We start from the raw sequence: 16,249 nt of genomic DNA, 5'->3' as shown, positions 1-16,249 counted from the left end.
AAAGTCAAACACTAAAAAGAAATCAATGTACGGGAACACTGGTGATGTATATCAAAATATCAGAAATGTTTAAAATCATAACAATATGTATCGCAATATATATATTTTTCAATAACGGTGATATTGAATTATTTGCCAGCCCTACAATGAATGTTTTTCGCGCTGAGTATTAATTGCTTCACTCTGTCCGTGTTCAGTCTGTCCACACAGACTGTGGTGGCAGGTGAATTTGTGACATTTATTGATAAGGAGATGTCTGTAAACTGAACGTTTTTTTTGCACCAAGGATACACACCTTTCAAAGTCGCACCTGACAGGACAGTTATGCTATTGAATTAGATTAAAGCTTAAAATAAAGAATTTTTCATGTTTTGGGTCACATAAATCTCTTTATTTTATATAACGCTTCTAACTATATAGATTGTAACAAAGCAACTGAAAAACATTAAATAGAAAAATAGTGTGCCAATAAAGCAAAAAAAATGTCCACAGAAATGCGTAATTCAGTGATGTATTTGACGTGACCGGATGATCTAGCAATGTGGGCAGACCAGTTAATCAATGATGAGAATTGTTGTTGTGAGTTCTATCAAACATAAGGACATAAGAAGTTTTAAATATGTTAAATGGTATAAGAAATGTCTTAATTATAATTTCAAGAGGTCTTACAGTTGGGCACGGAAAGACAAGAGTTGTGATATGCCTGTATAGGGCAATGATGTCACTAGGGCTGGGACAACGCGTCGAGGTCATCGATGACGTTGACGCAAAAAATACGTCGACGCAAAATATGCGCGTCGATTCGTCGACCTGTTTTATTTCTCTAAAAAACGTTTGCAAAACGTTTACCTTATGTGCGCTGAATATACGCGATGGCCGGATCAACATTCTGTCCAACGTTATATAACCAAATCCAGGGGTTTTTCTGCATTGATCTTTTTTTTGGCGGCTGTCAAAGCCTAATTTGATCGGTGAGTGATGCCTGACAGGGCGCGTACGAGAGAGAGCCCCGGCTGCGCGCGCACACTCACAGTCTTCAAACAACACGAGCGCTTCTTGCTCTCTCTCTACCTTGTGCATATTAACCAGTGGCGTAGCCAGAAAAGAGACTCTGCGTGTTCATATGAAATCTGGGTGTGCCACATTTATTGTCAGATTACTGTGCAACATTATGGGATAGCATTTTTTTCGCACTGCTTCCGTCCAACCATACTCCTAGTGGTAATTTGCAGGTCGTGTCAACATGTAGTTAATTGTTAAATATAATAATTTTCTTCCAAATACGATAATTTTGAACTTCTGCTACGATACTTGGACATTTCCAATCTGGCAACACTGTCTGTTGATGTTGGGCCCGGGGAGGGAGAAACATCCTCATCAGGTGTAAAATTAAGGCCTTGTGTCCATCAAGCCAAGGTTTTTTGCTAAAAAAAAATTAAGAAAGGAGCTCTGCGACATACTGATAGCTAGCAATGTGCAATCAAAAATTATCTGTTTATATCATAGACTGCTGGGGTCACAGTCAGCTGCTGTTTGCTGATTGGTTGGCAGTCCAAATGTCGGCACATATATTTTAACAAAAATAATTAAAAATGTAAATTACATTTGAACATTTTTAGCATTATTGCACCATATATTGGATTCTTATTTCTGTGCCCCTGAGAGTATGATTTAAAATGTTCAGTGGCGTCACAGAACTGCCAGATTCAAACAGCTTTCGCGCGTTGGCTGGCACTGACCCAGAGACAGACGCGCTCAGCGCTTGTCATATATCACAATATGAAGTGTTTTCGACAACATAATGTTTATTTTAGGTTTCATACATGTAAATATACATAATCACTAGTTAAACAATACATTGGTAGTTTGTAAAATACACACTGATGTCTATGGAAGCAGCAAAAACTATCTATTCAAATGTAATTTGCCGACGTGTTTAATTCATAAATCAGACACACATAGCAGAACAATAAAGTTTACTCTATTCTTTGTCCAGTTCAACAGCCACTTACTTTCATGTATTTCGGGAGAAACTGGGGAATCCATGTGCTGTACGTTAAATCCGGCTGACAGGACTCTGAACTGCAGCGCTCATCTCGTTATAGATCAAGATAATTTATAAAGGTTTTTAATCGAAGAATTGGAATATCAGATAGTTGACATGTTAAGCAAGTTTGTTTATATATTTTAATAAAAAATGAAAAACTAAATAAAACGAATACCGATACATCTGTAACAGATGATCTGTTAGTGGCTGCGGTGTGTCACGTGACAATCATGACGCGTCGCTATGGAAACAAGGGGTCAGTTAAAATATTCGTAATTTACGCGTGAAAGGGTTGATTTAAAAATATATATATTTTCTAAGTAAACAACAGTAGCCCAAGTTTCGTAAACATTTTTTATTGAGACTATAAAAAATAATTCTGCATCTATTTTTAGGCGTGCCAGCTGCCACTGTGTGTGGCACAGGCACACCCTGGCACACCTGTGGCTACGCCACTGATATTAACCAAAATCATTAAACACGAAAAAGTGAAAAAGGGCGAAACACTAAAGTTTCACGCGCACTCACAGTCTTCAAACTACACGAGTGCTGTCTTGCTCGCTCTCTCTCTCTCTTGCTCTCTCTCTCTCTCTCTCTCTCTCTCTCTCTCTGCATATTAACCAAAATCATTAGACACGATAGAAAAAGGGCGGAACGCCAAAGTTTCACGTGGAGCATTGGGAGATTTTTTTTTTTCTCCATGACAGGCTGCTGGCTCCCACTGTTAATTATTTATTTATTTATTTTGGAAAAGCACTCTCTGTATTAGCTTATAGCCCCTCAAGTTTACATTGGTTACTGTATTCTTTCAATTGCTCTAAACAAGTATTTTGGGTGAGCTTTTTTATTGAATGCTAGACATCAAGTTGTTGTTATTTTCATCTGAAAGAAGAACTTTTTTCAGTAAGCTAGGTCCTATGTGTTCAGTAAGCTTGTTTCAGTAAGCTATGTGTTTTCAAGGCTTCAAGGTTTTATTGAATGCTATCTCTATACAAGTGCAAAGTAATGCATTCTTAGTCAGTCTTTTATTGTGTAATTTTTAAGAGCAATAAACATATATTGCAATGTTAAGGAAATCATGTTTTTTTTCATTCAGATATGTAAATCAACATGTATAAATTGTTAGTAGTCAATTAATGGGGAGATAATCGAAATCGAATCAGTCCGAAAAAAATTAATCGTTAGATTAATCGATGCATCGAAAAAATAATCGCTAGATTAATCATTTAAAAAATAACCGTTTATCCCAGCCCTAGATGTCACTGAATAAATATGAGCGCTGCACGTTTGAAGTCTACACGTGCCGCGGATATCTTTTCTTCATATGAATGTATCTGAAGGGAACCAACTGTCCTCAGAAACATGTCATTGGTATTAGAGCCCGACCGATATGGATTTTTGGGGGCTGATGCCGATATTAACTCGAAAAGAGCCGATTTATAAGCCGATATTTTGATTTTGAAAATAAACTGGATATTAGACCCATTTCCTATAAACTGCACTTACACAACATTCAATAGCAAAATATCTGCCTGTTCTATGTATGTGTGCTGTATAAATCATTTTCCAGAAGGGATTTATGTTTAAAAAAAAAAAGCCTTAGTTACGGTCTCAATGACTAAACAATTGCACATCAAAAGTATATATTTTTTAATGACCAAAAAACAGTCTGATTTTAAACATTTAAAACTTTTACTTTCTTCCAGTTGAAGCTGGTTTTAACAGTCTGTGTGTGTACTGTAAATAAATTGTAATACTAAAGTTAAAGTATTTGCAGAAGTAGTCCCACACTTTGCTGCTACAGCATTCACCTTTTTCAGGTATCTGTAGGGCAGAAAGAGAGACAGAGAAAGAATAAGCATGTGTATTAATAATATCACCATGTATCATTACTCATGTCATCATTAGAATTAGAATTATAATAAACCGGGATCTCCTACATAGGCAAAAATGAGAAATATATATATTATTTTATTTGTCAAGCAATAGGTATGACATATTACCTATATTTAACCATATTATTACAACATTTTCCTGTTATGTCTGTAAAGCTGCTTTGAAACAATCTGTAAAAAAAAAAAAAAAAAGAACAAAGCGCCTGTTCAGCTCATATTTATTTACATGTCCCCTCTGGTTTAATCATTTCTGACGCACCTACTGTAGTTACTGTTACTACACTATATTTGCTCTCACAGACACATTCACAACGGACCCGTATATCTTCTCTTTGTGCAGGGAAGCGACGTGCACGCTGTGCGACGCGCCCATTTTTTCCAGGCGCGTCCGCACCGCATCGAGTTAAAAACATTTCAACTTTTCAGAATGCCGCAGGTGCACCGCGGGTCATGTGACAAGAACTAACCAATCAGCTTCATCCTTTCCCGTAACAACGTTGAAAACTGAGCCAAGATGAAGGAACAGCTGTTCATAGCTGTATATGGATTGCCATTTTGAAATAAATTTATTAGCAGAGCTACTGCGAGCGATTTTTAGCGCTGCAAATCCATTTATCCTTTGCTGAAATTTCCGCGTCTTCATGGAGAGAGCACGTCATGGTTGTTAAGCAAAGGCAGACGCCTCAGGAGCGCTTCTGCCCGAGCGCTTTGGAGAAGGAAAAAGCGGCGCGCCTAGCGTTTTCCATGCATTTTAAGCGCGATATGTGAACGGACCCTTACGCGGTCATTATGTGGGAAACACTGCAGATATATTTAGAATAAGATAAACGTTAAAGTTATAGTTTGACCTCTTATTAACGTTAGCGCTCTTCCACTGATAAACATGGTATTAGCTTTGTGGCTAATCTAATATAGCAATGCATTAGCGGCTGTAAGTGATGTTACAGAATATTTAGAAGTGATAATGATAGGACCGTTAGCTAGAACTACCACACCGTTTTTATATACAGTGTATGAACTAAATCATCTCACATGACGAACGACAGACTCACCGTCAAAACAGTAGGCTACATCTCTTGTGGCTTGGCTGATCGCTTTCTTCTATAGTGGAGTTGCAGACTCTCTGCAACTGCGGAGCTCCCTCTGGTGGGCAAACTATGCAACACTCATAACATGAGTGAAGCATGAGACTCTGTTTCTCATGTTTCATCGGCCGTTATAAACGCCGATGCCGATTTAAATGCAATAAGCTCATATCGGCCGATAATATCGTCCGGTCGATATATCGGTCGGGCTCTAATTGGTATGCATTAATTTTTCCAATAATTCCTGATGAAGCAGTGTTTATGAGCACGGAGCTGCTTTGTGTACAGCCTTTACCGGGAAAACCACAATATTTCAGCGCTCCTAAAGCTCCTCCTTGTGGCAGAGAATGAATTTGCATTTCCACAATTAGGGGTGGGCTATATATCTAGATGATAATATCCAAATTGTTGTCTGGACGATATGCAAAATTGGGGAATATTTAATAATTTGTACAATCCAACCCCCCAAACATGAAAAGAGCTGAAGGAAGTTAAAGAGAAAACAAATAATACACACTATCACCTTTTAAACAATTATATGTAGCGATTTTAATAATGTAGTAGGGGTTTGTTTTTTTTTTGTACAAAATCACGATCGTTCCTCGATTGCACGAGAGTAAGCTGCTACTAATTTGCAATACAACTACTCTGAGCTGTGTGTTATGACGTGTGTTATGACGTTACAAAAATCCAAAAACGTAAGGAGTAAAGCTGATGTATGATTAATAAAATAGCTGCTAGAAAAGGCAAAATATGCATTGTTTTTGGAAAACTGAAGTCTGAAGTTACATTTCTTAAATGTCTGTGGCATCCCCAAGTGGTGAGCTTCGTGGTTGCATCATTAGAAAATTGTGTTGTATAATGAGGAGTCCAAAAGATGGAATACATTGTCCCAAGAGATCCACCGGAATAGCCTCTGAACACGAACAGGGCTTCTTCTATTTTTACAGGGCTTCTTTATTAATACAGTGAACTACCCATAATGCCTCAGTGCCCCTGACCTCTTACGTCATTACAGTGTGCCGTGCGTATGTTACTCATTAGTCACTTGTTATCTAGCTTCGAGTGCAACAACACAAAAATTAGCGAAGAAAGCGAAAATACACAGTCATCTTCAAAACCAGTGCCAGAGCTAACAGCGAGATGTGGGTCAGCTTATTTAGCCTTGAGATGGTTTGGACGAGCAACAAAAGTCGCCCAGCTGTAGAATTTGTCATATGCAGATCGCCGTATAGCAGAGCGCCACAACCAACCTCTTCCATCATCTCCGTACCACGCACAAAACACAGTTTGAAGAGTATGAAAGGCTTCGTGCTGAACAAAACAGCACTGCTGCTACAAACACGGTACAAAATAAAAGAACAGACACAACATGGCAGAAACATTCACAAAGAAAACTCCATATGACAAAATATCTTTATGTACTAGTAATTCTATACAATAATAGGTCAAATGCAGCAAGTCAAAAGACCAGCTGGACCTTCTTTGCCAATTTGCAAACATTTCTTTAAAGGATTAAAGGAAAATTATTGTCTGAATATCGATATCGAGATATTGAAAAAAATATCAAGATATACATTTTTGTTAATATCTCCCACCCCTACCAACAAGCCTTTCTTGCTGTTTATGGTCAGATCAATGCAAATGTCAACTCATGTTTTAACACGGCAAAGTTGTACATGAGAAATAAGTTAATGTGCCTTCTGGAAATCTAAACAATTAAGATAAAAATGTATGTATTAAATTAACTGTTCTAAATTGACAATTTATTCTTGATTTATAGTTTTTCATAAAAATGGTCTAAAGGCTGAAATGCTTTGTTTTTATGAAAACCTGTAGGCCTATCTAAACTGTAAATCATGTAATTTTATGGCTCAATACTGTTATCACAGACATTATCCAACCCTACTCATTCGTGTTACTTCAGCAGCTCTTAAAATGGACTTAAATTTTTTTTTTTAATTATGCAGATACCCTGTAAATAGTGAAATAAAATTCCTTCCTTCATATTTGTTTATCTGTATATTGAAAATATTTTTGATTGACATTTATCTGATTTTTTATATATATATATATATATATATATATATATATATATATATATTATATTATATTATAATGTTTTTTTTTTCTAAGATTTTTTTTTTTTTGTGTTTGTATTTTTTATTTTGGCTAGTTAAATTTTTGGCTACCAAAATCAGAAGATTACCTGCCCGAAGTGCTACCAGGGATTTTAAAACTTTGCAATCGCTGTTCTCTCCAATGACCCCTTCTGTCTTACACGTCTTATTTGCTCCAGTTAAATAGTGCTTGAATTGTGCATTATTTTAGTCATTCCCACAGGTTTCTCACTTATATCTGATCTATATTAGTGGAGCGCACAAGCCTAGCTTGTGAGCCACAAATACTAAAATAAGTGGCTATATTAACTGTGTTAAAATGTCTTGGCGAGTATCAAGTTAAACACAGTTAGTTTTGGAACGTTAAATAGTTGAGAAAGGGAACACATGTTGTGTAACAGTGTTATAGTCCATGGAAAAACTCTTAAAGGCACCACAGTCCAATATTCCTGCTGCTGGTCTATCATGTTAACAAAAAAAAGAAAACCACTCTGCTCTTGACTGAATACGTTTCATAACTTTAATGGTAAGCATTCATTTGTATTTAATGTTTATAATGAAGACTACAGAAATTGCATTTGATAAAAATTAACATTTGAATACTTCAATTTCTGTAGTATTTCTTACCTGAATTAACTATTTTTGCTGTTGTTTACATTTTTTAAATTTTTTCTTATTTTATTACTTTATATATGGTTACATTTTTTATGAAAATAAAACTTTGGATTGAAGAAAAGTTTATTTTTTTGTATATGCAGTCAATTATAGCTGTTAGGGGGAAAAATGTGAAGAAAAATCTGAATTTGCACAAATCCGTATCGGTAGATCACACAGGATTTTGGAATTGGCATAGAAAATTGCAATTAGTGCATCTCTATCAAAGAACAAACCTTGATAGCTGGAGCTGTCAATGGCTATGTTTACATGGGCACTTTTGGTTCGATCGAACTGAATTCGTTATTATTGATGAATCTGATTGTAGTGTTTATATGAATGCTTAAAGGGGGGGTGAAATGCTTGTTTTCACTCAATATCCTGTTAATCTTGAGTACCTATAGAGTAGTACTGCATCCTTCATAACTCCAAAAAGTCTTTGGTTTTATTATATTCATAAGAGAAAGATAGTCTGTACCGATTTTTCCCGAAAAAACACGACCGGCTGGAGGCGTGACATGTGGGCGGAGCTAAAGAATCACAAGCGCGAGTAGGCTTTTGCGTTGAGAGCGTTTGGAAGCTGTGACATTACCGTGAGGAAAAAAACATCATCCAAAACAAACCATGGCTAACAGTCAGATTCAGCGTATATTTATGATCCAGAATCAGATCCAGAGGCTGAAATTTAACAAGAGCAGCATCAGCAACGACATCTCTATGTGGTATGTACTGAAACTGTATATATTTGCTTAGCGGTTTTGGAAGTTCCACTTTGTCGTCTTTTTTTTTTTTTTTTTTTTCTTTTTTTTTTAAGCTGTACATGTGGAAAGTGCAGTTTGATGACAACATCGCATGTTGTTTACTTGATGTGCTTACGCGCCGATAGCTAAGTTAACAACACAGAGATATTTGAAGCAGTTTTACTCACCGCATGCGGTTCCAACACACGATCGTGACCCTTTTTCGTTGGGACTGCATTATCCTTAAGAAATAAACGATGTGCAAATCCGGCGTCAAACTGGGTCTTGTTTGTAAAACAAGCATCTTCGAAATGCAGGGAACAAACAAAAACACTTGCACAACTCCGTTGATGCTCTGTAAAAATAAAATGCTGTTTTTTTTTTTTTTTTTGGTAATCTGTGCAGGGTTGTCTTGCCCTGGCAACCAAAAACACACTTCTTTTGTGACATTTCGCGACGCTCTCACTCTGATCAGTGAATGTCTGTGCTCTCAGTGCTCTGCTATACTGGAGCGCGAGCTCTTCCGGCAGAAGTGCCCTTAGGACCCATATAAGGAAATTCCGCTCCATCTAACGTCACACAGAGCCATACTCAAAAAAAACTTTCCGAAACTTGTGACAAACCAGAAGGAGTATTTTGGAACAGAAATACTCCTTCAAACGTACAACTTAATTTTTGAAACTTTGACCATGTTTAGCATGGGAATCTCTTTAACTCTTTAACAGTGTAAAAAACTCAGTATGCATGAAATAGCATTTCACCCCCCCCCCCCTTTAATAAAGTGATTGGATTAATGTGCATGTTTATGTCACAAGCTTCAAATTGGAATACTTTTTTTTTTACATGTGCATTGCTCAAATAGTGAGAGTGAAAATGACATTTAAATGTACATTTAGTCATTTAGCAGACACTTTTATCCAATTATCCAAATGAGGACAATGGAAGCAATTAAAAACAACAAAATAGCAATATGTAAGTGCTATAACAAGTCTCAGTTAGCATAAACACAGAACACGTAGCAAGGGCTTTTAAATAATATAATAAAAAGAAAACCGATAGAATAGAAAAAAAGAATAGAACAAGCTAGTGTTAGAGGTATTTTTTAATACTTGTATAGTAAAAGAAAAGAAAATAGAATACAAAAATATAAGATAAATAGTTAGATAAGTTTTTTTTGTTTGTTTTTTAGAATAGAATAGTGAGTGCTAAAGTTAGAGAAGAGATGGGTTTTAAGCCGATTCTTGAAGATGGCTAAGGACTCAGCTGCTCTGATTGAGTTGGGGAGGTCATTCCACCAGGAGGGAACATTTAATTTAAAACTCCGTAAAAGTGACTTTGTGATTCTTTGGGATGGCACAATCAATCGACGTTCACTTGCAGAACATAAGTCTGAAGTAATAAATTTAGTTAAATGGGTGCAGAGCCAGTGGTGGTTTTGTTGGCAAACATCAATGCCTTGAATTTTATGCGAGCAGTTATTGGTAGCCAATAGAGCTGCAACTAACAATTATTTTTCTGATTTGTCGTCTAATCTAACGATTATTTTTATTACAATAAATAATGTAATTTTTTTAATTAGCTAATGATTCCTTTGGATAACTTTACAAAAAAAATATAAGTACAACTTCTAATATAATATTTCAACCTTTATTCATTTTCAACCAATGTGGTTGAAGTTTTTACAGTATAAAATAATAGAGGCAAATAAAATAATTTTACTATGGTAAATATGAATTGATGATAGCATTTATAATTAAACCACAGTAGCCATAAATTTACAGTTGTCTGAGACGTCATGAAATGTTCTTTAGCATCCAAACCATTCAAACCATTCGAATTTCATTAGGATCAAGCTCAATCAGATTAAGCTATTTATATGAAAGTTTTTCAATCCAACTGAGCCGTTAATAAGATTACAAACGGATTATTTGGGTGCGTGTAAACGTAGCCAATGTGTAGTTTCTCTACAAAGTAACATCACCATCTACTGGCCTCTCAGCACAATGCAGTGTTTTTAGATATTATCTGTATTAAAAAGGGACCGTTTTGGCATTGTTTTCATTTGTACACTCATTTCATCCTTTTATTTTTCAAATGTATAAATTGATTTTCATCTTTATAATGATTTAATTTCAGGCCTAATGAAAATGAAGGAAGAAAGACCAGATCTGAATGACGTGGAGGAGGAATATCAGGATCAGAAAGATCAAGATGTCAATGGAGAAAAATCTGTAATTTGCAACATTAAAAAAACAGACGTCAAAAGGCCTTTCAGCTGCTCTCAGTGTGGGAAGAGCTTTACACGGAAAGGACACCTTAAAAATCATTTGTTAACTCACACTTCAGAAAAGCCTTACAGCTGCTCTCAGTGTGGAAAGAGTTACGCACAGAAAGGAAACCTTAATAATCATTTGGTAACCCACGCTTCAGAAAAGCCTTTCAGCTGCTCTCAATGTGGAAACACTTTCAATCGTAAAGCAAGCCTTGAGAAGCACATGTTGATTCATGCTGGGATAAAGCCTTACATCTGCTCTGAGTGTGGAAAGAGTTGTACATATAAAGAAAACCTCAAGACTCACATGTTAATTCATACTGGGATAAAGTCTTTCAGTTGCTCTCAGTGTAAGAAGACTTTTACACATAAATCAGGCCGTGAGAAGCACATGTTAATTCATACTCAGATAAAGTCTTTCTGCTGCTCTCAGTGTGGAAACGCTTTCAGTCGTAAAGCATGCCTTGAGAAGCACATGTTTATTCATACTGGGATAAAGCCTTACAGCTGCTCTGAGTGTGGAAAGAGTTTCACACAGAAAGGACAACTTAATAATCATCTGGTAACTCACACTTCAGAAAAGCCTTTCAGCTGCTCTCAGTGTGGAAACACTTTCAGTCGTAAAGTATGCCTTGAGAAGCACATGTTGATTCATGCTGGGATAAAGCCTTACAGCTGCTCTGAGTGTGGAAAGAGTTACACACAGAAAGGAGCACTTAAAAATCATCTGGTATCTCACACTTCAGTAAAGCCTTTCAGTTGCTCTCAGTGTGGAAAGAGTTTTACGCAGAAAGGACACCTTAAGGATCATTTGGTTACTCACACTTCAGTAAAGCCTTTCAGTTGCTCTCAGTGTGGAAAGAGTTTTACATATAAATCAACCCTTAAGAGACACATGTTTATTCATACTGGGTAAAAAACCTTTTACCTGCTCTCAGTGTGAAATGTGTTTAGAACAAAAATGAGACCTTAATAATTTGGTAACTCACACTTCAGAAAAGCCTTTCACCTGCTCTCAGTGTGGAAAGAGTTTTACACAGAAAGGAGACCTTATGGCTCGTTCCCACTCATCGGTACAGTACAGTTCAGTAAAGTATGATTTGATACGGGGAACCCTGATCAGACTTGCGTTTCCACTACCAAAAGTACCCTTATTTGGTAGGTGTAGTGTATGCTGGAAAGTAGCGATTGATGATGAACTGTGACAATAAGCACAACTCTGCCTTGTTTTGTGAAAAATCAGTGTTAATGAACACTAATAGCCATTATAAAAGGATAAGTATAAAGTTTAAGAGACTTATATAAGAATAAATAACAGTTCAGTGCTGCCTCGAACACATCGGCCAAGCAAAAATGCCAAATATTGGTCAATATATCGGCCTTGGTTATATATTGGTTGACAACAAATATAAAGTTAAACATAACTGTGCTCAGCCAAAAAGATATGAAAAGGAACAAATGATGGATTCATGAAACCACAAATGCCTGTTAAATATAGCCAACACAAAACAAACTCTCACAGTTTCTCGTGTTTTATCACTACAGAGACATCAGAGCCAGCGGCAAATGACGGAAAGACTAGCCAAGCTAAGGCAGCTCTCGGTGGATACATTAGCACTGAGCTCCCGGTGATTGCCTAGAGCTCAGAAATCAGCATAGCAAATTTTCAATGACTAAAGTACATTCATGCCTGAATAACTCTTAAAACCTACATTTCATGACACAATAACAGTAATATCTGGAAAATTATGCAGGTCTTAAAGAGTTAGTTCACCAAAAAATGACACACCCTCATGTCGATCCAAACCCGTAAGACCTCCGTTCATCTTTGGAACACAGTTTTAGATATTTGAGATTTAGTCCGAAAGCTCTCAGTCCCTCCATTTAAGCTGTGTGTACGGTATACTGTCCATGTCCAGAAAGGTAAGAAAAACAGCATCAAAGTAGTCATCAGCATCAGAGGGTCCGTTAGAATTTTTTGAAGCATTGAAAATACATTTTGGTACAAAAATAGCTAAATATAATGACATAATTTTCATTTTTGGTGACCTAACCCTTTGAGGTAATGACGTTTCATGGCTATTGTTTGTTATTTTGTAAAAATATAAAATGATCAAATACACAGTTATTTTTGTGTGTGTTTTTACGCACTCTGATGTATATAAATGCCCAACAATAATGGAGAACAGAGCAGGAACCAGTGAAGGAAAAGCTTTATCCCCTTATATCACACAAAAGTGACGATTCTAGTCAACCAATAAATGTTCTGCGGTTAGTTTAGCTCCACCCTTTTGCTACCCTTTGCTGTGCTAGGTACACTAGTGGAAGGATACCTGAAAAAAAGTGGTACTGTATGGTTTCGCTATTTTGGTACCATTCACAAATTCTGAGAGTGGAAACGGAAATGTATAGTATGCATACAATACTGTACTGTACCGAACCGTAATGCTAAATGGAAATGAGCCATTACTCACTTGGTAACTCATATTTCATTTTGGCCTTTCACCTGCTCTCAGTGTGGAAAGTGTTTGGCACGTAAAGGATACTTTGAGACTCATTATAAAGGGGTCATCAGATTTCCATTTTCCGCAGGTTCATATGAATCTTTAGGGTCTTAATAAAAAGTCTATAACATACTTTGTTTAAAATTTAATCATCTCTTCTCAGGTATTTGGTCATCTCAGATATTCATAAGGGTTTTATCCGGACCAAAGCTTGTCTAATTCCTAGTTGCCTCGGGATGCAATTTGACCAGATATAGCTGAAGTACCAAGTTACAAGAAACATTGTGTGAATGCTTAGCTAAAAATGTGTCTTTAATCTAGATTTACACAGAGAGAGTGTGTTTAAACCCTGAATATGATCAGATCTATTATTACATCCAAAAGCTGTACTCCTGAATTGCGTAGGTAGCGTTCTTGTCTACATCTACTCTGGCGTCGAAATAATGATGAATTAACACACTCAGAGAGGGTCTGTGCTTAAACACCAGTGTCAATCAACAATTGTGGGAGGAGCCTGGATCTGTGTCGCTTTACACTTTGCATTTAGATGATTAAAAAAGGGCCCAATGTCTATTTGGTCACGACACTTTTAGACTTGTGTCCAACAAATGAGTTTAAAAACTCACAACAATTTTTATTTTTTTTTGTCTCAGCAGGTTTTGTTTCTTTCTTCTACATTAGTTTATTTTATTTTCCAATTTTCTGAGAGATTTGTGTTCTACGTTTTGCCATAAAGCCATGTTGCACGTTGTCTGTACCACTTTTAAAACTTCATCCAGCAAACACGACTCAAGACCATCCTTCAGCAAACGCCCAAGACTACTGAATCACTTTCCAATGATTACTGAACTCCAGCCAATCAACAACCTACAGAAACCCCTTTCTACAGCCATGCCATACAGAAGGACTCCTCTTAAAACAAAGGCAACACAAGTACAATCTCCAGATTCTAGCTGAACTGGTGCATTTAATATAAAGTTTAATAGCCTCACTGAGAAACTCAATGCAAGGGTTTACTGATGAAATGCTCTTCAGGTCTGAGGAATTGACTATTTCTATAAACATTGGATTTCACATTTTCACTCTCGTAAACTCATTCTTTCCTCACTTTATTTCTGCAGCTTGTGAATGTTTGAGTGTGTGTGTTCATGTGTTAGATTAGTTTACATGTATTTTGATTTATTCAGGGAAGACTATGTACATCGTAAAGAGAAGAATCTTTTGTTTTGTGCTTAAAAGTTAGTGTCTTAAACTGCTGATCTTGTTAACATGCTAATGAAGTGTTTTTACTATTTTGTATTGATCTCAAATAAATCAATTTGAGCTAAGATGACCTGTTTCCATTTTGATTTCCTTATGATTCTACTTGCATTAAAATGAATTTAATACTTTTACTTTTGAAAGCCATTTGTCTTTTGAGCTTTCCATGTTTTAATTTTCTCACTAGAGCTTTAAATGCCAGATAAATGATTAAGCGAGTAGTTCATGGTATTTGTCATATTTCACATTCATCAAACACACTTTATACAATTTGAGCAACATTTAAAGTTGTAATTTCTGTAAGGTTTAGAACATGTTTTTCTTGTGTCTTCACATTTATTGCAGCAGCAGCAAGCATGTGAGGAAATTATATTAAATTTGATTGAATAATGACTAGCTGTTGGATATTGAATTGTTAGACTTCTGGCTGAGAGTCAAACTATTGCTGAAGTGAATGTTGCTCGTATAATTGTGTTGTTTGCCATCAATGATGAAACTCCTCACATTAAACTTCATTATTAGAGCATTCCTGATCACTGAGAAACACCTGGGCTTTCCTCTGCAGCTTCTGCTCTCTGTGAACAGCACTAGTGTGTGCAGGAGGGGAGATATTGATATAAGATATGAGATATTGTTGACTATAACAAGTCCAGCAATACACTAGGTGACTGATGGGAGGGGAATTTAGTATCTAGTTTAACTGAAAGTGAATGATGAATTAATGAATTTAATGTACAAACTGATCAGGTTGTGGGTCAAGTTGGAGGACGTGAAAATGTTTGTTTACTCTTCATCAAACCCTACAGCGCAAAAAAATAATAAAAAAATACCTGTAAACATTTGACATTGAAATACACCGTTTAAAATAAACAATAATCTCAAACATTTATTCTGATTTAATTGATCATTTTCATTTCATTGATTATTAATAAATGTGGACCTTTACTTTAATCAAAAAATAGTTGTTTCTGCTATTGCAGGCTCATTTTGTAAATAACTGTTTAATTAAAATTATAGACGAGCACAAACTGGGAGCTGGGTCTCTTTATGTACAGAGATGAAAGAATGATATTAATAAGTGTCACATCAGTTTATAGTCATGGCAAAAACATTTTTACAAAGACACTAATGAATACACCACATAAACTGATATGCCATTGATTATCAATCAAAAGCGTTAAAATATACACAAGTAAATCTGCTAAATTATGTCTGTGAGTCATTGTCATGATTGATAGTGATGACAAAACATCTGACAAGCCAATGTCAAAAACAGAGCTGCACATTCAGATTCAGCATAATTTAGATTAACAAGTCTGGCTAAATGTATTTAGCAGTTTTTACAGGTAAAGATAAAGCATTGTAAGATGTAGTCGTTTTATAATAAATCCAAAAGCAAGAGTTGAAATAGCAGACGCAGCCAGTGAGTGATCTGCTGCCATCTCCTGCTGTTTCATGTCATCTGCATGAATGAAATGTGAATTTAAAGTGAATTTTACTGCACAGCTGAAGAGTTGAAAAATAATAAAGACTTTAAAATGAAGGTAAGTTATTGATTATCAAGAATACCGTAGATGTTAAGAGATAGCATCACTATCTATTTAACTTTAGCATAAATGTTTATGACAGTGTTTACTTGTCATCTCTCAGATGTACAGTCACGTGACTCTCC

The 16,249-nt window shown here is 36.0% G+C and overlaps 1 protein-coding gene across 1 annotated transcript; it reads left to right on the top strand.

Annotated features, from left to right (window-relative positions):
- The first annotated feature begins 10,467 nt into the window (after nt 1-10,467).
- LOC113100668 (gastrula zinc finger protein XlCGF8.2DB-like) lies at nt 10,468-12,646 on the top strand. The gene has a single exon (XM_026265293.1). The coding sequence runs from the start codon at nt 10,683-10,685 to the stop codon at nt 11,727-11,729; it is 1,047 nt and encodes a 348-aa protein (XP_026121078.1). The 5' UTR covers nt 10,468-10,682; the 3' UTR covers nt 11,730-12,646.
- The last annotated feature ends 3,603 nt before the right edge of the window (nt 12,647-16,249 follow it).

This window comes from Carassius auratus, unplaced genomic scaffold (genome assembly GCF_003368295.1).
Source record: "Carassius auratus strain Wakin unplaced genomic scaffold, ASM336829v1 scaf_tig00217329, whole genome shotgun sequence".
NCBI lineage: Eukaryota > Metazoa > Chordata > Actinopteri > Cypriniformes > Cyprinidae > Carassius > Carassius auratus.
Note: the sequence above shows the minus strand (reverse complement) of the source record. Positions and strands in the feature narration are given on the sequence as shown.

Excerpts from the sequence above, each read along its gene's own strand:
- LOC113100668 (XM_026265293.1), top strand. The coding sequence starts at position 10,683 with ATGAAAATGAAGGAAGAAAGACCAGATCTGAATGACGTGGAGGAGGAA.